Consider the following 25,187-nt stretch of genomic DNA (forward strand, 5'->3'; position numbering starts at 1 on the left):
TATATAAATGAAAAGAATTGGTCTCCATCTTTAAGGGATTTACAATCCATAGGATGAATAATCGTATTTAGAAATATACCCTAACAATCCTTGTAGAAAGGGAAAAATGTCCTGGATGATTATTACATGTCTGTTTATTTGGAGATAAAGATTTCACCCTAAAAAAGTGAGTTAATTTCAGAGATCCAAAGAAAAGCATTTATTATGACTCCATTGCATTTCCTAGATTGAACTTTTATTTTGTAAATTTATTAGTTTTTTAAAATGCTGTAGGAATTTATTAAAATTGGAGGATAGTATAAAAAAACACACCTTCTATGCGGTAAAGACAGTGGATTGGTTTCAACATTTATTCCTTCTTTCAGGTATGTTGTCCTACACAAAATGTGGGAAGTTAATAACTGTTTCTTATGCTCACTTGCAGTTTGTTTTCTAGATGTAATGTAGTTTTGACTAGTAAGTGGCAATTAGATAGAGGCTGTGCTTCTGCTGCTTTTGCCCTGGCTCTTTGTAGGCATGTGTGCCCATCTATTTTTCCATTGGTGTGGCAAGGATTTGAAACCATTGCTTTCATTGACTATAGCCACCTTCTCATTTTACCATGTCACGGTGGAAGCATACCTGTAGGAAAATTGGACTAAACCATTTAGCACTAGAAATTGGTTGACTCTCATTTGAGAGGTTCCCCCTGTGGGCCTTGGGAACTCTTCTCTGGACTGACATTCTGGGGTGGGACTCTTGTCTTTGGGAAGAAGACTGCCCAGAACAAGATACAGTCTGACAGGAACCACAGTGGAGATAGGTCCTGTAAGAGGAACTGGTGCTCTGAGGTTAAGAGCCAGTCTGTCTCTGAAAGGGAATAAATGCAAAACTGCTTTAGGTGAATGACACATTTCCCTGTGTCATTTCTAGAACTTGTCTAGGCTGAGCTTTCAAATGAGATCATTTAGCTCTGCTCTTGGAAAGTACAGCAGGCAGAGGTAGTGGAGAGGAAAGTAAAGTTGATAAGTGACCATTTTCAAGATACGAAAACAGATTTTTAAATGACTGAGAAGGCAGTCTGTCTCGCACGTTTTGTTCATCATTGTGAAGAATCAGTTTTTTTTTTTTCTTTTTAGTTTCATTACTTTCAGCTTTTATGTTTTACTTGTTCTTATTTTTGTGTGTGTATTTGGTTGTTCTTTTTCTGTTTTCTTAGGCGGAATACCTAATCAGTCATTTTTGGATTGCCTTGTTAAAAGAGCATTTAAAGCTACAAGTATACCCTCTAAGAGCTTTAGCTCTCATAGCTTTTGATATCAGATATTTCACTTTTCATTAATTTCTAGGCGACATGTAACTTTGGCTTTTACTTCTGCTTTGCTAAATGTTTTTTAAAAACTTACATTTGGTTGTTCTGTCTCTCAAACCTCTTTAATATAGAATAGTCCCTCCTGTTTTTTGCCCCTGCCATTCACTTGTTAAAGAGACTGCCTTTTCAAGATAAATTAGTTGCAAAATATAGTCTAGGATATCTAATCTGGTTACCAGAAATGATGATTTTGTTTTGTGAATAGTTGATCTGATGTTCCTGCTATCTCAGTCCCCCAGTAATTAGATATCAGAAGCAGCTGTCTCTTAAGGCTGCAGTATTTTGTTTATCTACATTTTGGAAAATACTTGTATTTTTAATCTTATGGAGAAGGCAGAGGTGTGTTCAATTTAAATAAGCATGTTGTTAATCCATGTTTATTTCATTGCAAGTTAAAAATAAACGACAAAATGCATTCCTCTTACTGTACGGGAAATTATCTAATTTGTCAATAAATTATTCTTACTGACCTTGACAAAAAATAATAAGATATATGTTCTATATAAGCATCAATAACCAGGATTTTGATATAGACTAACCTTTTATTGGTTCCTATGTATAGTTTAAGGCTAAGTCAATTAAAGCCATCATCTACACTCTATGGGCCAAAACCATACACTTAACTGCTTTCGAAAATAAAATTTCAGTGGGATACCACCACAACTCATTTGTTTTTGTGTCATCTATGGCTGCTTTATCACTTCTGTGGCAGAGTTGAATAATTGTAACAGACTCTGGCCTGCAAAGCCTCAAATATTTACTATCTGGTCCTTTACAGAAGGTTTGCCAATCCCTGATGTAAAATAAAATAAGAAACCCCTCTTGAGTCACCTAAGAATTTTCATGCTTTCACTTTGTGAAGCTTTTATGAGGATAGAGATTGGGTTTATTTTGTTCACTACTATGTCCTCAATGTTTGCACTTAGTAGATACTCAATAAATATTGTCAAATCAATAAATAAAAGCCATCCAAATCCATTTTATTCATCTCAGTCCCCTAATACTTATGGTCTAAAGCATGAATCCACATAAACCACAAGTCAGATTCACCAAGTGTTAAATAAAGGAAAAATGGGGACTTTCTACGCTACACATGATAACAATTTTCATTTACTCAGCACTATTGCAGTAAGTGCATTATATATGTGCACATACATACATATAGTCATATAGATCACAGCAATCTTTTAGGTGTTGTAACATTATCATCTTCATTTTATAGATGAGAACTTGAGACTTAGAGTAGGTAATTTGTCCAAAATCACATAGCTAGTAAGTGACTCAGTTGTATTCACATCCATCTTCATCCTAAGCGTTGTAGTAGGTGAAAAGGAACTAACTCTAATGTCTAGGATAGGAGTAAAATTTCTGTGAGATTTGTCCCACATCTAACAGCCTTACTAGATCTGTTCATAAGTAAATTAGATAAGAAAATTTTCATTTACGTTAAAGTATTTCTCTTTAGAACAATGTTTCACAGAGAGCAATCCATACATTTCAAATATCTCTGGTTTGAACTACATCAGATCTTTACTAATCCTATTTTTTAGATTTCCATATAACTGGCTCCATTTGGATGTATATAACTTGAACTTACCTTAGAAGGTAATCAAGGAGTGGCCGTAGGATATGCAGAAAATAGTAAATTAGTCTTTAATTCTAGAAGAGGTAGTAAGGGAAGTGAAACTAAATTACTGGCAGGAATTTTCTGTCACCTAGTACCTGTGTAACATTTTGGCAGATTACTTAGCCTCAGTTTGCACCCCAGTTTCCTCATTAAAATAGAGATAATAACATACTTATCTCCAAGGATTATAAAAATCAAAGAAATTAACATATGTAGGTGGCTAGAACAGTGCCTAGCACATACCATGCGATAAAGATAATTCAATATTTTTCAGTTTTTAAAAACTGAGGTATAATTCATGAAACACAAAATTTGCTATTTTAACCATTTTAAAGTGTCTAATTCAGTGATTTCCAGTATATTTACAATGTTTTGCAGCTGCCATCTAATTCCAGAACATTTTCATCACCCCAAAAGAAACTCCATATGTATTAAACTGTCTCTACCACTCCCTTCTCCCCTCAGCCCCTGGGAACTACTGATTTGCTTTCTGTATTAATAGATTTTTTCCATAAAGGGCAAATAGGCAGTTAAAATGGAATCATACAACACATGGCTTTTTGTGTTTAGCTTTTTTCATGTAGCATAATGTTTTCGAGATTCATTCATGTCATAGCATATTTCAGTACTTCATTCCTTTTATGTTTTGAGTAATATTCACCATCTTGATATACCTATAGTATGTTCTGCTTATCCATTCATCAGTCAGTGAACATTGGATTGTTTCTACTTTTTGGCTATTGTGAATAATACCATTATGAACATTTGTATACAAGCTTTTGTTTGAACACCAGTTTTCATTCTTTTCAGTAAATACCTAGGAGTATAATTACTAGGTTGTATGGTAATTCTATGTTTGTTTATTTGTTTTTTAAGGAACCACCAAACTTGCAGGGTGGCTGCAAAGTTTTATTTTATTTTATTTCTTTTGTCTTTTTGCCTTTTCTAGGGCTGCTCCTGCGGCATATGGAGATTCCCAGGCTAGGGGTCTAATCAGAGCTGTAGCTGCTGGCCTAGGCCAGAGCCACAGCAACACGGGATCTGAGCTGCATCTTCAACCTACACTACAGCTCACAGCGACACTGGATCCTTAACCTACTGAGCAAGGCCAGGGATCGAACCCGCAACCTCATGGTTTCTCGTCAGATTCGTTAACCACTACACCACGAGGGGAACTCCTGCAAAGTTTTAAATTTCGATTAGGTACAATTTGTCTGTTTTTTCTTTTGTTACCTGTCCTCTTGATTCAACCATTGTAAAATCAAAGGTCATATAGATTTACCTCTACGTTTTCTTCTAAGAGTCTTAAAGTTTTATTTCTTATATTTGGGACTTTGATTCAAGTTATTTTTTTCATACAGTGTGAGGTAAGGGTGTAAATCTGTTTATTACTAGCATGTAGATATCTAGTTATCTCAACATCATTTGTTGAAGACTCTTCTTTCTCTGTAGAATGATCTTGGCATGCTTGTTAAAAATCAATTGACCATTGGAGAGTTTCCGTTGTGGCGCAGTGGTTAACGAATCCGACTAGGAACCATGAGGTTTCAGGTTCAATCCCTGGCCTTGCTCAGTGGGTTAAGGATCTGGCATTGCTGTGAGCTGTGGTGTAGGTTGCAGACGTGGCTCAGATCCCGTGCTGCTGCGGCTCTGGCGTAGACCGGCAGCTACAGCTCCGATTAGACCCCTAGCCTGGGAACATCCATATGCCGCGGGAGTGGCCCAAAGAAATAGCAAAAAGACAAAAAAAATTTTTTAAAAAGAAAAAAAAAATCAATTGACCATAGATGAATAGGTTTATATCTGGACTCTGAATTCTTCTATTGAGCTATATGTCTATCCTTGCATTGTGACCACACTGTCTTGATGACCATGCCTTTGTAGTAAGTTTTGAAATCAGGGTATGTGAATCCTCCAACTTTTATTATTTTCCAGGTAGCTTAGCTATTCTGGGTCCCTGGCATTTCCTTGTGAATTTTAGAATAAGCATGTAAATTATCCCAAAATGCTGGTAAAATTTTGATAGAAATTGCATTGAATCTGTAGATCAACTTGGGAATTATTGCCATCTTAACAATGTCTAATTTCTCTAATGCATGACCATGGATGCCTCTCCATTTATTAAGACCTTCTTTCATTTCTTTCAGCAATGTTTTATAGTTCACAGTGTATAAATGTTACACTTACTTTGTTAAACTTACTTCAAAGCATTTTATGCATTTTGATGCTATTATTAAGGAATTGTTTCCTTAATTTCATTTTTGGATTTTTAATTGCTAGTATGTAGAAATACAGCTGATCTTTATATTTTGATGTCATATCCTACAACTTATTGCATTCATTTATTAGCCTTTAACACTTGTTCAGTGTTGCTTTAGGATTTTCCATGTATAGGATCATGTCATTTGTGAATAGAGATAGTATTAATTCTTCCATTCCAATTTGGATGCCTTTTATTTCTTTTTCCTAAATAATTGCTTAGGCTAGAACATATATCCGTCTTACTACTGATCTTGGGGAAAAGCTTTTAGACTTTGACCATTAAGTATGAAGTTAGCTGTGGGTTTTTCATAGATATCTTTTATCAACTTGAGAAACTTTCCTTCTAGTTTGTTGAGTGTTTTGTTATCAAACAGTGTTGGACATGCTTTTTCTGCATCAGTTGAGGTAATTATATGGCTTTTGTTCTTCATTTTATTAATAAGATGCATTATGATTGATTTTCATACACTGGTCCACCTTTGCATTCATGGGATAAATCTCACTTGGTCATGGTATGTAATCCTTTTTATATGCTGCTGGATTTGGTGTACTAGAAGTTTGCTGAGGAACTTTGTATCTGTATTCATAAGGGGTATCAGTCTATAGCTTTCTCTTTTTGAGATGTTTATCTGCTTTCGGTATCAGGGCCCCATTAAGGAGTTAACATTGCTTCCTCCTCTGTATTTTGAAAGAGTTTAAAGAGAACTGGTGATTTCTTCAAATGCTTAACAGAATTCACTAGTGAAGTCATCTAGTCTTGAGGTTTGGGGCTTTTCTTTCAAAGACATTGGGGTTTTGGGGGGGTTGGTTTTTATTAACCAGTCAGTCTGCTTACTTGTTATGTCTGTTCACTTTTTCTGTTTTTTCATGAGTCTGTATGTTTCTAGGAATTTGTCTGATTGGCATACAGTTGTTCATAGTATTCTTAGTGTGCTATCTGATTATTTTACTACTTGATTCTTTGTTTCTTTTACTATATATCTTTATTTTCTTTGTGTTTGTCATGGAGATTACAATTAACATTTAATTTATAGCAATCTAGTTTGAATTAATACCAAATTTAGCTTCAATCATGTAAAAATTTGGCTCCTATATAGCTCTATTCCTCTTCCTTATATAGTTATTGTCACAGATTACACATACGCCCATATACATAGATCTGTATTATTGTTTTGTTTGACATATTTATAATTATTGCTTTAAGTAGTTGTCCTTTTTAATTTTATTTATTTATTTATTTAGTTGCTTTTTAAGGGTCATACCTGTGGCATATGGAAGTTCTCAGGGTAGGGATAAAATCGGAGCTTCAGCTGCCAGCCTGCACCACAGACACAGCAATGCCAGATCCAAACTGCATCAGCAACCCACGTGCAGCTTATGGCAATGATGGATCTTTAACCTGCTGCTCAAGGCCAGGGATGGAACCCACATCCTCATGGTTACTAGTCAGGTTCTTAACCTGCTGATCCACAATGGGAACTCCCAAGTAGTTGTCTTTTAAATCATATAAAAATTGGAGTTATTGAGTTACTAACCAGAAATATATCAATATTGACTTTTATATTTATCTGTATAGTTATCTTTACCACTGTTCTTTATTTCTCTGTATGGATCTGAGTTACTGTCTAGTGTTTTTTTTCCTTTCAGCCTGAATGACTCTTTGTAGTACTTTTTTTTTTTTTTTTTTGTCTTTTGTCATTTCTTGGGCCGCTCCCGGCAGTATATGGAGGCTCCCAGGCTAGGGGTTGAATAGGAGCTGTAGCCACCAGCCTATGCCAGAGCCACAGCAACTTGGGATCTGAGCCGCATCTGTAACCTACACCACAGCTCACGGCAATGCCAGATCCTTAACCCACTAAGCAAGGGCAGGGACCGAACCCACAACCTCATGGTTCCTAGTCAGATTTGTTAACCACTGCACCACAACGGGAACTCCTATAGTACTTTTTATGGAACAATTCTGTAAGTAATGAACTCTCAGTTTTTGTTGAATTGGAATGTCTTAATTTCTCTTTTATCTTTGAGGTGTAGCTTTGCTGGATAGAGAATTCTTAGCTGACAAATTTTTTTTAAGCACTTTGAATAATTCATTCCATTAACTTCTGGCCTCCATGGTTTCTGATGAGAAATTAGCTGTTAATGTTATTGAGAATTCCTTGTATGTAATGGGTCACTTCTTTCTGCTGCTTTCAGGATTCTTTCTCTTTGTCTTTGGACACTTGGATTATAATGTTTCTAAGTGTGGATTTCTTTGTGTTTATCCTATGTATGAATTGTTAAGGTTCTTGGATGTATATATTTGTGGGGTTTTTTTTAATATCAAATTTTGAAAGTTCACAGCTCCCCCCCGTCTTTTTGGCCCTTTCTTCTATTTTCCCTCTTTGACTCTTACTATGTGTATGTTGGTACACTGGGTGGTGGTCTCTTAAGTTGTATTCATTTTTCCTCATTTTTTCTTCTTTCTGCCTCTCATATTGGGTAATCTCATTGACCTTTCTTCAAATTCATAGATTCTTTCTTCTGCCTGCTCAAAGCTGTTTTTGAGCCCCTCTTATGAATTTTTTATTTCAGTTATTGTGTTTTCAAGTCCAGAATTTCTCTGTTTCCTTTTAAAATTTTCTGTCTCTGTTGTTATTCTCAGTTTGGTAAGACATCATTCTTATTCTTTGTGCTCTTGAGAATATTTTAAATAATTGATCTAGGAGTTCCTGCTATGGCACAGTGGGTTAAGGATCCAGCATTGCTGCAGCTGTGGCATTAAGTTGCAGCTGTGTCTTGGATTCGATTCCTAGCCCAGAACTTTCATATGCCATAGGAGTGGGAAGAAAACAATAAACAAATAAATGAAAGTTGATCTAAAGTCTTTCCGTAGTAATTCAATGACCAGTCTTCCTCAGGGACAATTTCTGTTAATTCCTTTGTTCTGTGTGTATGGGCTGTATTTTCTTGTTTCTTTGCATTCTTCCTAACTTTTGATGAATACTGGACATTTCGAATATATAATGTAATTATATATTTTTTTCACCTCACCTTGGTTTATTTTTTTGTTTTTTGATGCTTGTAGTTGATGTTGTCTGGTTTTTGTTTTGTTTTGTTTTTTTACTTTTTAGAGCCACACCTGCAGCATATGGAGGTTCCCATGCTAGGGGTCAAATCAGAACTGTAGCCACCAGCCTACTCCAGAGCCACAGCAATGCCAGATCCAAGCTGCATCTGAGACGTACACCACAGCTCATGGTAACGCCAGATCCTTAACCCACTGAGTGAGGCCAGGGATTGAACCCGAAACTTCATGATGGGAACTCCAGTGTTGTCTGTTTGTCTAATGATTTTTCTGAACTAATTTTGTAAAGTGTACATTCTTTGCCATGTGTGGCCACTGACATCTCTGATTAGCTTAGGGGTCAGCTAATAATTCAGCACAGATTTTCTTTTCTTTTTTGGTTTTTAGGGTCATACCCATGGCATATGGAGGTTCCCAGGATAGGGGTCCAGTCAGAGCTATAGCTGCCAGCCTACACCACAGCCGTAGCAACACAGTATCCAAGCCACATCTGCCACCTACACCACAGCTCACAGCAGCACCAGATCCTTAACCCACAGAATGTGGCCAGGGATTGAATCTGTAACCTCATGGTTCCTAGTCAGCTTCGTTTCTGCTGCATCATGATGGGAACTCCAGCACAGATTTTCTTAAAGATTTGTAACCAGAAGAAAAAAAAATGTCAAAAAATCTTTGGCAGTGATTCTTTGTATATTTTGAGACATGCTTTCAACACTCAGCTAGGCAGTTTCCAACTCTTCCTTAGACTTTACTTCCTGTTTGTTTACATCCTAAACTTCATCCAGAAGTGAGAATTTAGGGTCTTCTGAGGTCTTTTTGAGCAGGTACTTCACCCTGAGCATACCCATGTTGGTGTTCTGATTTCCAAGGAGTATGTGGGAGCTTTTCAAATCCCATATTTCCCAAAGCATCTCACTTCCCAGTCTTTCCTCCCAAGGTTTTGTTTTTTTTTTTTTTTTTGTCTTTTTAGAGGCACACCTATGATATATGGAGGTTCCCAGGCTAGGGGTCTAATCAGAGCTGTTGCTGCCAGCCTATGCTAGAGCTACAGCAACACCAGATCCAAGCTGCATCTGCAACCTACACCACAGCTCACGGCAACACCGGATCCATAACCCACTGAGCGAGGCCAGGAATGGAACCTGCAACCTCATGGTTCCTAGTCAGATTCGTTTCTGCTACACTATAACGTGAACTCCATCCTCCCAAGTTTTTGATGTGTCTGTTGTATACCCCAACTGCCATTCCTTGCCTCATTTGGCACCAGCTAATAAATTTGCCTTTAAATACTTTTTGACAAATGTCCTAAACAGTTGCCTCTCTACCCTGGGAGAGATATGAGTTTGGTAAAATAAAGGTAAGCCCTTTACACGATCTGTCCAGAAACCCAGACAGGCCAGGACAAGCAACCACAATTCTTTGAGAACAAAAGGCTACTTTGCTTACTGTAGCACTAGGAATCACCCCAATAACTCAGATTGGCATCTTCAATACCCTACTAGAATTGGCTACCTTTTTCTTCACTAAGTGCTTGACTGATTGCTGGAGTCCTTTGACCGTTTGCAGAGTTTGGATAAGGTTGATTCTGACAATTTTTGCCAGGTTATTTGCTGTTTCTCTTCAGGGTCTGGCCCTTGGAGTTCCCTACTCTGCCACTTTCATTGATGTCTCATCACACTGTTTCAGTTTTGACAAACATATATTACTTTCATAGTTTCTCTTTTTTTCTTTTAAGAATGACTATATATCTCTTCTTTACAGAGGTCATGCAAGTGTTAAGATAATTCATGTTCACCTTACCGAAGAACCAATTTAGAAGGGAAAGAATTCTGGCGATTGAATCCTGTGGATCTCCTGATATTAGCAGTGTTAATATCAACAGTTCACCCATAGTCCTATTAAAATTTTTTCTCTGCAAGCCAGAGAGATAAAAGGTCTAATTCACTGAGTATGTTCTACATTCAAGTCTCGGGCAGAAATATGATGTAAAATGTTCTACAAAAGCCAACATTAAAAAAAGAAGCCCTATATATCAGAATCTGTACCTTTAGAACTGCGGTTGACTGCATTCACATTGTGGTTATATGGATGTTTTCCATATAGTTTATCAGATCAGTAAGATTATAACAGTCATTCTCACCGCCATCCCAAAAGCTATAGCCCCTGTGTGGTGATTCAGCCCAAATCTATTAACTGAATTGAAAAAAATCAAGATAAAGAGCTGTGTTTCTGATGTAGTATTTTCTGGGTCTTGAATTCTCTTCCTCTGTTTACTAGCAGTGTGAACTTGAGCAAATTGCTTAACTCTGCCTCACTTACCTAATCAGTAAAATAGGCCTTCTAACCACTATATTTAGAGCTTTGTCATGAGGATAAAATAAGTTAAGATTCATTAAGAAATTAACTATAATTTAATACATACATAAGCTAGCTTGAGGTGCAGGTTGCCTAGAGCATGTCTTTTAGATAGAGAAATCTCTGAATCCCCATTTAGGATGAAGCTTATTGGTGAAATAAACCTACTAGGTACTTTTCAAGAGGAAAAATAGGCAATATTTCTGTGTGGCTGAGAGGCCAATTCCTAAGTCAGGAGAGAACTGTCTGTATCCACAGTTGGGTACCAAAAAAACCCAAAAACATGAGGTTTTAGCATCCTATTGTGTGATGATTTGGGGGACGAGGAGTATGGGCCAAGACGGTAGGATGTGAAGCTAAAAATACTGGAAAAGACAGATGATGAAGATACTTGGGAGTTACTAGGAAGGATTTGAAATAGAAGAGCTATCTAGCCACATTTGCATTTAGGGTGTATACTGTGGCAGAAAAATAGAGGCTTGGGATCAGCTTGGCAAGACTGGAAGGAGAGAAATGTCTCAGGTCACTGTTAGTCATTTTTATTTGTAAATAAGTCATACATGTTCCATAATGAGCATGTATTAATTTTGTAACATAAGCAAATACATGAGCCTTTATTTTGTAAGAAATTTACTTTTGAGGAGTTCCCTTCATGGCCCAGTGGAAACAAATCCGACTAGGAACCATGAGGTTTCGTGTTTGATCCCTGGCCTCACTCAGAGGGTTAAGGATCCGGCATTGCTGTGAGCTGTGGTGTAGGTCACAGACTCGGCTCGGATCTGGGGTTGCTGTGGCTGTGGTGTAGGCTGGCAGCTACAGCTCCAATTCGACCCCTAGCCTCGGAACCTCTGTATGCCACAGGTGCAGCCCCAAAAAGACAAAGAAAAAAAAGAAAAAAGAAAGAAATTTACTTTTGAAATTTGTGTATTATATAGTCCCAATTTAATAAACTCTAAAATTAAAGTCCCAATTAGAGAATGAGTGTTCATTTGACACTTGACCTCTTTGCTCAACATAATTTTCATCATAGAGGTTCAATAAGTAACCATTCCTTTTGGTTAAGTATAAGGAACACATCAATTCCATTGAGCAAATGAGAATGAAAATTATAACCACATTACCTGCAAAACTTACTCTGCTAATTTTATAGCTCCTCAGCCCTCCACAAGTCAGAAAAATATTCACACCTAAGTTGAAACTTTAAAGTAAAGTGATAGCCTCGAGCAGTAAGCCCCAGAAAATTGGTAGTGAAAGTAATGGTTTATAAAAGAGAGCTTGACAGGCTAATTATAGTCTCACTTTGCCTCTCTCCCAATTCTATTTCTTTAACAGCTATTTAGTACCAGGTACAGAGACTTCAGTTAAGTTTTGGTTTTTCAGTCATTTGAACTTTTTAGTAAAAAGCAGTTTTAGGAATTAATTGAACAAATATTTAGCTATAAAACAAGTTAAAATTTAGTAAGCAGCTTTATTACCATTGTGCACTACTATGAATATGTTAGTTATTGGAATAACTTTTAAACTTAGTGGAGATCAAGTTTTATACCCAACTTAACAGTGTATTCTTTGTTATCGTCATGTATTTTATATGGGCCATGTAAAATGATGTTTTTTAAGTTTACATGTACACACAGGATTACATAAAATGCAATTTTAACCTCCACTTAATCCGGAATACTCTTACTCAGCTATCGTGATCTTTTGAAATATACTTAAACTATGTTAGTAATACATAAATAGTGGGCAGATTTATTTCTGCAAACCAGATTGTGGGGACTGGACATCACTGAAAATATGCCCCTTTAAAGTACTAAAAAAAATGTTAAGGACAATAGACATAGCTATTTCTAATTATAATTATTTTGGATAAATGCAAATTTAACTGCCTTCAAATAGGCATACTTTTTGACATGTGAAATTAAGATTCCATAGGTTGTTGCTCCATGGTAAATTCAATATAAATAACAATGAAGGAACCACATATGGTAAGCCTGGGATTCAGACATTGGCTTTAAGATTCTCAAATAAATAAAGACCTTCTTTGAAGGCATACGGATGTATTAATTTTTAATTTGTTTCTTTTTGATCTCTTAATTACTGAAAAAGATTTATTGGTTAATTTTAGGAAGGCAAGTGTTTGAAAAGTTTTGCCAAATACTGTCTTCTTTAAATGAATGTATGGTAATGAAAAGTTAAGAGGAGAGCCAAATTAGATTGAATAATTGTTCAGTCATGTGGGTCAGGCTAGTTGCATAGCCTGGTTGTTAGACTGATTGCTCAAATTACATTGCCTGGGGTCCTGCACTTGGTTGGCTGTCTTCTCAGATCTTAACAAGGTTCTGGGAATTTCTTTTTCTGACAAAGTTTGCTTTGTGTTTTTGTCCTCCCCACCCCCACCTCCAGGATGCTTCTTCTGCAGACATTAGGAAAGCATATCGTAAGCTTTCACTAACTTTGCATCCAGACAAGAATAAAGAGGAAAATGCAGAAACTCAGTTTAGACAAGTAAGTGAAATATACTGTTATTATGTATACTTTTGTGATAATTTATAAATAAATGTTGATGGTAGAAATAGTAACCTATATGTAGAATATTTCTGTTTGAAATGAGATTGTAGTTTAGAAATATAATGTATATGTTTAATCAGTTGTTTACAAAATATGTTTTTGCCAACACTTTTATATTTTTTTATATTAGAATTCTTCGAAGGTCATAATTGTTATAATTTTCTTGTCTAAATTATAATTTATGCTTTTGAAAAGTACATGTTAAGAGGATTATTACCTTTATCTTTCCCAAAGATTTATTTTGGTATCAAGCACTTTTTAACTCTTAAGGTGCTACCAAAACCATAAAATATTACTTATAACTAAGATTTTATCTATTCATTGTACATACAAGCAACTGGGATTTTTGCATGTGCATTGTAGTGTGTTCATCTTCCTACGTGATTTCTTATAGTTGAGAGTATTTTTATGTTAAAGTAATACTTCTCTTTTAGTTGGTGGCCATTTATGAAGTTTTAAAGGATGATGAACGAAGGCAGAGGTGAGTGTTCATCTGCTTTTGAATTAAGATGTACTCTGATGTCTTAGTTTGTAAGGAATTGTCTCTCTAAACATTTTATTTATTATAAGTTAATATTTTCATTCTTTTCAAGAAATGCATTGTTCTTAAAATATATGTTTAGAGCAAAGTTAATTTCTTTTGAAAATATTCTCTAGGTTGATTCAGTACTTACAAGACTTCAGGATCATGGCTTCATTAGATAAGATTTTTGACATGAGCACCTATGCCCTGGGAAATTCAAACACTACTTGACTTCAAACAAATGCCTATTCATTTTTTATATTTCAGTAATTGCTCCTATCTGGGCTTGGGGGGCTTTCCCCCCACCCCCACCCCTGCTCTATTTCTTGAATGTTTTGCAATTAGGCAATTAGTGATATTCAAGTTATTACCATTTCTTGGTGATTTCTCACTCTCAAAATAATAAACCCAATTTGTGAGTAAGAGAACAGATTAGTATAAGTCTGCAGAAGATAGGAATAGAAGGAAAATAATTGCTTTTTTCCCCTATTTCTTTTGCTCCATCCGTTCCCTCACTCTGCTCCAGGGATTCTGTGTTTAGGGTTGAACGTCAGAGAGGAGGCAGCCCGCTCACTTCGAGACTTCTCTGGGGCCCTTTCAGAAGAGTGGTGATATATTTATTCAGGGCTTTATATGCTAGTGACTTAATACAGACAGACCCCTTTCCTCTACTCTTCAGAATGTGTGAAATGTAGGCACAATTGCAACGGGTTTTAGAGCTTTTAAAATCAGACCCATAATAAGAAATTTTGCATTAGGCCTTAGGACACACAGAAAAACACGCAACTGAAACAAACTTCACAAAACACTTCTTACTGTGTGTGTTTCACACATAATAAGATATTTTCTATTCTAGGCTAGTCTAGACTAGTCTTTTTTCATTTTAAAAACAATGCTTGTTGTAGTCTACTAAATGGATTTCATGAGACCCTAGTGAGCTACAATCTGCCGTTTGAAAATATTGCTCTACAATAAAAGGGTACCTTAAAGAGAAAACTGGTATTTGAGATTTTAGGCTAAAGCCAGCCTAAATATCTGTATCTCTCTTTGGAAGCTAGTTATCTTAAAGACTACCCCAAAAATTGTGCAGTATGACACTCTGAATCTTTCTTCAAATGTATTGTCTGGAATTATTCTGCAGCCTACATGTTAGCTACCACTCTTGGTTCTCATCTTAGCTCTTTAATTTAAATACCTCACTTTGTCACACTGCAAAGCAAGGACTCAGGATATTCTCTTGAAGTGTTCTTTGCTTTATAACAAGGGTTGGCATTGGTCCAGATACCATAGCAGACATTCCTCTTGTTTGAGATAATCCATAATGTTGAAAGAGTCCTAGAAGTGTGTTGAAAGAAGTGTTGGTCATTCTGTGCATATTTTCTAGTTGGTTTCTCTCACTGAGCCCCTAGTTTTGTTTCACACATCAGGAATGTGTCTGTATAGATAGCTTTATTTAGTGTCCCTACATCTTTGGCATCAGATTTTGTCCTTTTGTTTGTTGATATTTTAAAAGTCGGTAAACTTTGTAACAATTTCTTTCAATTACCGAAATTATTTATATCTTTTCAGAACAAATCACTTCTCATGTATAAATTGTTTCTTCATTAACATAGACTCATCTAACATTTTCTTTTTAGGATTAGTTCTTTTTGCATTTATTGTAGAATGTTAGTAGGAAAAAATGGATCTGACAGTAACACATACAGCTGTGGTATTTATACCCCTTGAGGCACAAGTAACTCTTTGGTAACTGCTTTTCCTTGAGGCAAAAGTCTTAACTAATCAAGCTGAGAATCACTCCTCTAAAGCTTGTGCCTGAGGCCAGGTGACCTATGAGTATTTAAACATATAGGAGAAATGCACCTCTACAGACAATTACCTAATGTTTATAATTCCTTTAGAAAAAAAAATAAAAGCATAGTTTTATCTTCTGAAAGAAGATTGTTTTATACCGATATTAAAACATGCTCTTTTGTATCACAATTATTTATTATACATTTGCATCAAATAAATGCTTTTAAATGTGTAACCTTCCAGGAATTTGCAATTTGGAAAATTGTCATAGAAATGTTTATTTATTTCCCTGGCAAATAATAGTATTTTCACTGAAATCAGGTGCATTTAAAAATTTTGGGTAGAAAAGGGAATAGCAGTGAAATAAATAACCAACTGAGTAACCTTTTTCTTTTTTAATTTTTTAAGAAATAGACAAATTTTATTCTATTTATAAAGCAGCCTTATTTAGGTATAATTTGCATACCATAAAAGTTAACCTATTTTAAATGTATAACTCCATGATTTTTAGTAAATTCAGAGTTAAGCAAACCATCACAGTCCAGTTTTAGAACAATTCTGTCACCTCAAACATTCCCTCAAGTCCATTTGTAGGCACTTTTCACTGTGCTTTTAGCCCCAGGCAGTCCCTGATCTCCTTTATGTATCTATAATTGTGTCTTTTCTGGACAGTTCATGTTAAGGAAAGTATCTAATATGTAGTCTTTTGCATCTGGCTTCTTTCTATTATCATAATGTTTTTGAGGTATAGTCATATTGTAGCTTATACCAGTAGGTCATTATTTTTTATTGCTGAATAGTATTCCACACACCATTTTTGTTTCTCTGTTCACCAACTGGTAGACCTTGAGGTCCTGTCCACTTTGGAGCTATGATAAACAATGCTGCTGTGAATATTCACACACAAGTCTCTGTGTGAACAGATGTTTTTCATTTCCCTTGGGTAAATTCCTGAGAGTGCAACTGTGAATAAACTTTTAAGCCTTTTTTTCCTTTCAAAGGCATAGACTATAGCATGAAAATAACAAGTTTTCCTGGTTAGTGTAAGGAAGATTAACACAGAAGCCTTTTCTAAACACCTTAGGTAACTTGCTTGTTTTAGGAAATAGCAGCTCAGCTATGTTCCAACATAAATTTTCTATACAAGTGCCTTGAGTGTTAACTGGAATAAAGTATTGAGTGGATACTAATCACTGCCTGTATATGCTAGATTGTACTTTAGTAATATTAGGATATTTACTTTTGTTTAAAAATCTGTTATAAAGTTTTAACCAGTATTTTTTTGCTAACCTGCTTGGGCAACTTAAATTTTTTTTTGGGGGGGGTCTATTTTATGGTACTGTATTTGTAAAAGTAGAGTGTATTTTTTTAATTTACTAAAGTCATGTTTTATGTATAAATCCAATGAAAAGTATAGTTTAATCTCAGCTTTAATTTGCTAGACCTTTACAAATCCATTACCTCCTTATTACAAATTTGATTACAGGTGTGTTTGAATAAAATAAACATTAACCTGAGAATGAGAAATCTTAATACCTTCCCTAATTAGGAGATATTATGACACCTATTATATACAATATATAAAGTGCTGTGTTTTATAATTCTTGGCATATATATATATATATATATATTATAAAGGAGAATAAGATCAATTAATTTAAACTTGTTCCCTGTTTATGATCTTTGTACAATTAATTTTTACTCTCAGGTAAAAATTCAAACATTTCATAGTGGGAGATTCAAAATTTAGGCAAATGCTAAATTATTTCAATATTCATTTCAAATATACATATTTCCTATTTTAATTTTATAGTTACTATTTTATATTTCAAAGCATGCTAATAATATGCTAATCATATTTTTAATTTACATAATTTTTTTCTTCTGGTAATTTAAACATTTTTAGATTTGCTTTCTAATGTTTATATTAGACTAATTATATTTGATGAATTGCAGGCTATAGAATGGAACTCATTAATGATTATGTAACCATTATTATATTCATCATAATACATTTTAATATAATCAAATGAAATAAATGTGTATTAGCCCATATGTTTGATGTGTAGAATTGATCAATTAATGCTTTAATTTCTAAGATAATATCTTTATAGTTCCATATGATTTTTTACAATAGTGATGTTTTCATCAGAGAAATTTACTTCTGTATTTTCTTACAATATATTCATACATGTGTACATTCTTAATCTGGTTTTAATAAATTGTTAACAGCAGTTTGTATAAACATAATTATTTTAACAGTGATATATGTTAAATACAGAAAATGTATAATATGTCTTGTCAACACATTTTTTCTTAAATAAATTATGAATATAGTATGTGTGTATTTTAAGAGATACCCATTTTTTCAGTGTTTCAGGAAAGCCCTGATTTATCTTTTAACAGTATATATTCTAAAAAATGAACTATAATAGAAGCTATCTTCCCTTAAAATGGCCAGTCGTGTGAGCCATAATGTTCATTGATAGTAAAATCAATAGAGCATTGATTCCAAGCTTAATCCTTGGAGACTGCTGTTTAGAGTGGCAGACATAGCCTAGTAAATATCTAGTTTTGTTTAATGTGTTCAGTGCATGAGGCTTTGCTATCTTGTATTTAGCTGTGCACTAAATACAGTTTATAAGTGGGGTAGAAAATAGTAGCTATTAACAGATACATAGCATTTCAGCAATGATAGCGATAAAATATTTGATATGAGAGTCACAGCGATGGGTCTGGCTGGTTTTTCTTCCAATACAGTTTAGATCTAAAACAAAATTAATACATAGTAATGTGCTTAGGGAATTGTTGCCACTTTCTTTAATGTTCTTTATTAATAGCCACACTTTTACTTGAAGTTATTTCATGGGAGAGATTAGCTGAAAATAATTATTTTTATATTCCCCCTTAACAAATGTGAAGTAGAGTGTAGATTTAGAATAAATTCAGGGCTTCATTCAAATGTTGTAATTTTGTATTATACCACTTGAAACCTTTTTTCCAATCTGTTTCTAATTTAAAATGAGTCTGTTTTTGAAGAGATGGATTTAAACATAAATTTTTGAGGACAGGAATGATAGCTTTTGATGGAATCATGTTATTATATCCTGATATTAGTCTTAAAGAATTGCTATATAAATATTGAAAAAGAATATTTAACATCAAATCTTGTCTGGTGCAGCTACTACACATCTGTATTTTAATTTGCAGATTCCTGTATACTATACAATTTGCTTGCCTTTAAGAGTTTAGTACCACTAATGTCCTTTGCTTTGAACATTGGTTATTCTGATCTGCCGTTATTATTAATAATCTAAGTTGATCCTAAAAGTCAGGTTTTTTAGATATCCTAATAAAATATATTTTGAATTTATAACCAGTATTTTTCCACTGAAAAAGAAGTTGCCTCTAATAAATTCTCTGCTTTATTTTTTTAAGCATATCTCCAAGGTATCAATTTAATAACTATCAAAGTAGCTACTGCAGTTGTTGCATTTAAATTGATTTACATGTCAAGACTGGCAGTTTAGCAGCTGCGCTATTATTCCTAGATCGGTCAATTTACTTGAGAAAAACCTACTACTGAGTTCTGCTGACCTGCCTGACAATATAGGCCCTATTTCTATTCCTGTAATTAGGCCTGCGACTAACTCAGAATATTTTTAATTAAAATATTTTGGTCAATGTGTTGCACCAAATTAGGCCTTTCAGTGAAGATTTAATTCTGGAAATAGTGTGATTAGAATATTTAATGAGTTGTGTTCAACTAAAATTAACAGGTTGTGTGTTTTGAACATACAGTGTTTGTGATCATTTTGAGTTTTACAATCATAAATGTTTCTCCTGATTTTTAACCTTAAAAATATTTGCCTCAATAACTGTCTGATGAATAAGTTTTAAAGTTCAGTTGAAATTTTATTCTAAAGAAAGCTGACTTAAAATGCATTACTAAGGAAGCTTTTGTTTGTTATGTTCTATCCTTACAGCAAAGCCAAAAGTGAGGAAATTGCTGCTGTAAATGTTTACAAATAAACAGTTTTATTGAGAAATTGGTTGTTTCCACATCTCCTGTTTGGGGGATTTTTTATTCTCTAAAGGAGTGTTAGCAACATAAAGTTAAAAGGTGCTCATTGTATAGGCTTTTTACATCATTAAGAAGCTTTGATAAAAAAATTAATATTTCACCCTTGAACACTTGTACAGAGATGGGTATAAAAGCACTGACTGGAAAATTTATCTTGAATATAATTCAATTAATATGTAAGTCATGGTAGCAGATAGAGCCCTTATCTTGATTTTCTCCCATGGAGATCCTTCCTTTTGTTGCTCACTTCTGTGCTGGGGGCCCCGCTGCAGCCTGTGATGGAGAGGTGGACCCCGGCTCCTTCAGTCTCCATGTCATTCCCGGAGTCACGCCCTGTGGTGGTTGTAAAAACACAAGGTCCGGTATCCACAGTATATCTCCCTGTGCCTTTTTCAAGGTTGTCTGTGATTGGATACAGCATTTTGATTTATAGGCCACTGTAATGCTGATGATCTATATAAATGTAATCTATTTGGAGAAATTCTTTTCTCTTTCCTCTTTTTAAGTATGGGTACAAATAGTTTTTTGTTTATTTTAAACTCCCATGAAAAACTGTTATATTTGCTGCTGTAGGTATGATGATATTCTGATCAATGGACTTCCAGATTGGCGACAGCCTGTATACTACTACAGGCGAGTGAGAAAAATGAGCAATGCTGAGCTGGCATTACTTTTGTTCATTATTCTCACAGTGGGTCATTATGCTGTGGTATGGTCAATCTACCTGGAAAAACAATTGGTAAGTATTGGTAATAAATCAAATGACCTAGCCTCCTTAATTTTACATGGAATTTCAGACATTTATCTTTCAACTGATGAAAATTCAGCTTTTCTGTATATATCCTTATTCTAATATTTTTGTACTCATGAATATCTATGTTTCTAAGTCAAGAACTCATACCATAAGAAGAAAATATGCTTCTTTTAAAAAATGTATTTGAATTTGTTACAAAATTTTGTGAAGGCTCAAATATCTAGCTGAAAATTAGAAGGTAGAGCTATGTTTTCTTAATTGTCACCTTCTAGACATATATATTTTTTATATCGGATGATTTCAGAAAATTTTTTGTCACCAGCCCTATGTAAAGAATGATTCCTTTAAAAACTTTTAACTAAGTAAAACTTGAGAATAATTTTATAATTTTGGAGATCAGTTGGTTGAAAAATTATTACATTTCTTAGTGTTATATACTACTACCGAGTTTATTCTGCTATGGACTTTTATTTATATGCTAAAGATAACCATATTTATCAGTATTCATGAATTAGCATCTGTTTACTCATTCTTTTTGAAGTGACATTATTAAAGTTGGATGAATGAGAAAAAGTAAGTTGAATGCTTTCTCTTCTTAGAAAACTTTGATTGCTATGGAGATACACATGACTGACAGTGCTGAACTTCATGTGTGTTTAAGGACTGGATACCATGGCAACAGTTATTGTTAAAGATTGATGATTTTACTTAATCATGTTGGACCTTACATACATTTGCATAAATGTTCTTCTATAATGTTTACCCTTCACAGAAGACTCTTGATAACATTTGAAGAGTACATGTTAATGATAACCTGTAACCATAATTTTTTCCACATTAAGGATGAACTGCTTAGTAGAAAAAAGAGAGAAAAGAAAAAAAAGACAGGCGGCAAGACTGTGGATGTGTCAAAACTTGGTGCTTCAGAAAAAAATGAAAGGTGGGAGCGTATAAAAATATAATTTGAAATTGTTTTAACATGTCTTTAACATCATACTTCATCTGTATATCCATTTCAGACATGCTAATATTTACATCTCTATTCAGTTTATAAAAGACTGGTAATGTGCCATAGTTTATGAAACAAATTCTGATCTTAAGCAAAAGTCCTACAGGTTTTTCCCCCTTGTAAATTATTAATATATACTTAAATAATTAAATCCCCAAGTTCTTGTCATTTGAAATTTTTATACTGAACTTTAGAAACAAAAGTATTACTAGAAGAATCTGTCACTTTAGTGTTTAGCTCAGGAGTGACAATATGTAGAGACAGTGATATGCAGCACACTCAAAGAGATACCACCATTTCTTCTATCGATTCATAGAAAGAAATAAAGGGTTTAAATAGTTCACACAGCAGGGCAGGAGCTGGATCAATGTGAGATGGAGATCAGAGACTATTTTGCCTGTCTTCTGTTCTGATGACATCGGTGAGTAATGCTTCAGTGAACTGCAAATGACATTAATTTTTATGTATTGGTTTGTTTATGCTACAGTATTCATATCTGCTTGTCAGCACTTGGAAACACTCAGATGATGTTTAGTCTTTTACAGCTGAAGTAATCATAAGGTCTGAGAATTCATTTTGCCAAACTGATGAAAAGTCCAGGTTAGAAAGAGGGCTTATGTTCATAACTTAATTATGAGTCCCCTTCCCCAAAATCTTAGCCTAGATTCTCTTACTTACTGTGCTTAATTGCATTTGTTGTACTAATATATTTCATGATAGAATACATTAGATTAAGTGATGACTGCCATAAATATTTCCTTTTTAAAACTTGATTTTTTTGTTGAAATAGCCATTCAAAAGAGAATTCATGATCATTATGAAAAGATTTTTGTCTCTCAACTTTCTTTCTGTACTTTGCTTCTTTATTTTTGCTTTTTGTTTTCCCTTTAGATTACTGTTGAAACCACAGTGGCATGATTTGCTTCCATGCAAGCTGGGAATTTGGTTTTGCCTTACACTAAAAGCATTGCCTCATCTAATCCAGGTAAAATGTACCTCTTTTGTATAATGTTAGATGCTTTCATTTTAATTATTCATGAAATAATTGCTATCTGAATGCTGCTATCTGAATGCTGAATATGGATGCTTCATAATGCCGATGGAAGTGAATATTTTTATAAGTGTAAACCTAATTTAGGGTAGTGGCAATATTGTTTAGGTATCTATTCCTGTAACTACCTCTTACATTACTTTTAGAACACCTTAGAATTCCAAGACACTATAAAAAGGAAAAGACAACGTTATCTTTAGGGCAGCTATAAAAACAATAAAAATTTAATCCACTGTTATCATTTAAGGAGTATCTATTAGAAAAGAACAGGACTCATATAGCTTGTTACCATTATTTTAATAGCATTTAAGTACATAGTATGAAAAAAACACTTTACATAAGCATTTGTCTAATTAAGCAAAAATAGAGCTTTCCATTTTACTTGCAACTTTAAGAGGAGTGAGGATATTTTGTCTTACACTGGTAATCAAAGTTTCTGTTGCTAGTCTCTCTTGATCCAACAATAGAAAGTGAGTACCTATCATATTTATATGGCAGTTTCTCTTATTTTCTATATTTAGATACCATGACATATTTTAGGAAATTATTGCTTTGCTAATTTTAATTATTGTATCTGGCTAGAAAATTCCTGGAACATAAACATAACATTTGAAAGAATATGTAATAGTTTTAGTGTACAAATTTTAAGGTTCTTCGAGGTTGTAATTTGGAGGAGGAAATGTTTCATTTCAGAAAACAGAGCAAGAGAGATAATTTCTATTCAGTTCTACCCACTTTTTTCATGTAACAGAGCTGTTTTTCCTAATCGTTTGAGGAAATGAGTGACTCCAACTTTTGTATTTTATTCTTTTTCCTCTAATAATGAAGATTTTGTATTTGAAGGGGAAATGAACTAAAAATCACTAGTGTGTTTCTGGCCTTTGAGAAATTTGTTGACCAGTTTTGTTTTGTTTTGTTTTTTAATCAAAATAGTTTAATAGTTAACTGCTTACAAAACCATATATTTTGTTTACAGTTAATAGAGACAATTGAAGTATTTTGATAATTTAAAAGATTCTGTTTTTTGTTTTTTAAGTTGTTTAGCATATTGTTTATTTGAATAAAAACCCTCAATCCTTGTGTACTATGTATGTAAGACTTAATAAGAAATAGGGGAAAGTACATCTATCATAATGGTATATTTCTGAGAAGATGTAACAGAAAAATATTTAAGGACATATTTTCTTTTTTTTGGAATGGTTATTTTTTGCTAGCTTTAAAATCTGTGCAATAGGCAAACCAGAATGTAGATGAATTTAAAAGTGTAGTCATGAGGCAGTATAAGTAAAATATCACATAAAATGTCACTCCGAAACACTTCTTTGTCATTTTAATCTAAGTCATTTGAAACAAAGTTTATTTGGTAAAATTAACACATTTCTTGGTTAGCAAGCACAGTAATTTGAAAAAATAGAATCAATATATTATGATGGCTTAGCTTTGCAAGTTGTTATTGTAAGTATTTTGCCTTGTCACAAATTTATAGAAAACTTTTTTTTTTTTGGCCTTTTAGGGCCACACCTGCAGCATATGCACGTTCCCGGGCTAAGGGTCTAATGAGAGCTACAGCTGCTGACCTACACCACCCACAGCAACGTGGGATCCAGACCATGTCTGCAACCAACACCACAGCTCACGGCAACACCAGATCCTTAAGCCACTAACGAAGGCCAGGGGTCGAACCCACATCCTCATGGGTACTGAGTCAGGTTTGTTACCTCTGAGCCACAATGGGAACTCCTAGAAAACTTTTTAAAAAAAGGGATTTTATGAAAGTTTTTAGCCACTTCAGAAACTTTCTCAAACTATCGAATCAGTTTGAATTTTAAGGTTTTTCTCATGTTTACTAACAAAAGAATGTAATATACTAGACTATGATACAAATTATAATAGTAGTAACAGTATTTTAGGTAGAACATATAGCTGATGGTTTCACAAGCATCAGCAAAGCAATGTTGAATAGTTGCTATTAGAATTAGATTTTGTCTGCTTTTTTTTCCAATCTGCTTGGACCTTTGTATTTATCATTCATAAAATTGTGTAATGTGGATACATATGCCTTATCTATAACACTGCAGTTTTGGTGACACTTCTATGAGATCTTCTTAAATATGGTATTTATGAAATTTAGAAGCCGCCTTTTTTACCGGAAACAGTCAGGTTTGGTAACTGGTGCAGTGGTGATAAAAGATCCTACCAAAGCCCCTAATATGAAAAATAATACACATGACCTTAAACATTTTAAGCAAGGGCTTTACATTTATTCGCCACTCTTGTGATACAGGACCATTGTTTTATTTTTAAGTAGGAGCCCTTTTTCATGCATAAAGCATACCTAGCATCTTCCTTTCTTTAAGGGCAAATTTCCAGTTGATTTCTTTAAAGAAGAATGAAACCATGCTCTTGTGAAGGAGTGTAATTGTATAAGCCTTAAAGATTTTTATGGTATCCCTCACTCAGTCATCCACTGTTGACTTGTTTACATCTAGGTAATAGCATTTTTAGCAACTCTTTCATTGAGATTTCCAGAGCATCTACTTTGTTTTCACAGAAACAACTCTCATTTTCTACTCACTTTTCACCTTTTTTCTATAATATTTAAAAGTTGAATCAGGAGTTCCCATCGTGGTGCAGTGGTTAACGAATCTGACTAGGAACCACGAGGTTGTGGGTTCGGTCCCTGCCCTTGCTCAGTGGGTTAAGGATCCAGTGTTGCTGTGAGCTGTGGTGTAGGTTGCAGACGCA

General features: G+C 34.3%; 1 protein-coding gene across 2 annotated transcripts in view; it reads left to right on the forward strand.

Annotated features, from left to right (window-relative positions):
- DNAJC1 (DnaJ heat shock protein family (Hsp40) member C1) overlaps positions 1 to 25,187 on the forward strand; it is a 198,526-nt gene that overhangs the window by 54,168 nt on the left and 119,171 nt on the right. For both annotated transcript variants that reach the window (XM_084980403.1, XM_084980404.1), the window contains exons 3-7: positions 13,063 to 13,164; positions 13,662 to 13,708; positions 20,202 to 20,367; positions 21,225 to 21,322; positions 22,283 to 22,376. In XM_084980403.1, coding sequence (XP_084836529.1) covers positions 13,063 to 13,164; positions 13,662 to 13,708; positions 20,202 to 20,367; positions 21,225 to 21,322; positions 22,283 to 22,376 — 507 coding nt within the window. The remainder of the gene's footprint in view (positions 1 to 13,062; positions 13,165 to 13,661; positions 13,709 to 20,201; positions 20,368 to 21,224; positions 21,323 to 22,282; positions 22,377 to 25,187) is intronic.

The sequence above is a fragment of the Sus scrofa genome, chromosome 10, assembly GCF_054392235.1.
Source record: "Sus scrofa isolate SSC_HxYL_T2T_F1_AM1 chromosome 10, Sscrofa_HxYL_maternal_Yorkshire_Landrace_v2.0, whole genome shotgun sequence".
Lineage (NCBI taxonomy): Eukaryota > Metazoa > Chordata > Mammalia > Artiodactyla > Suidae > Sus > Sus scrofa.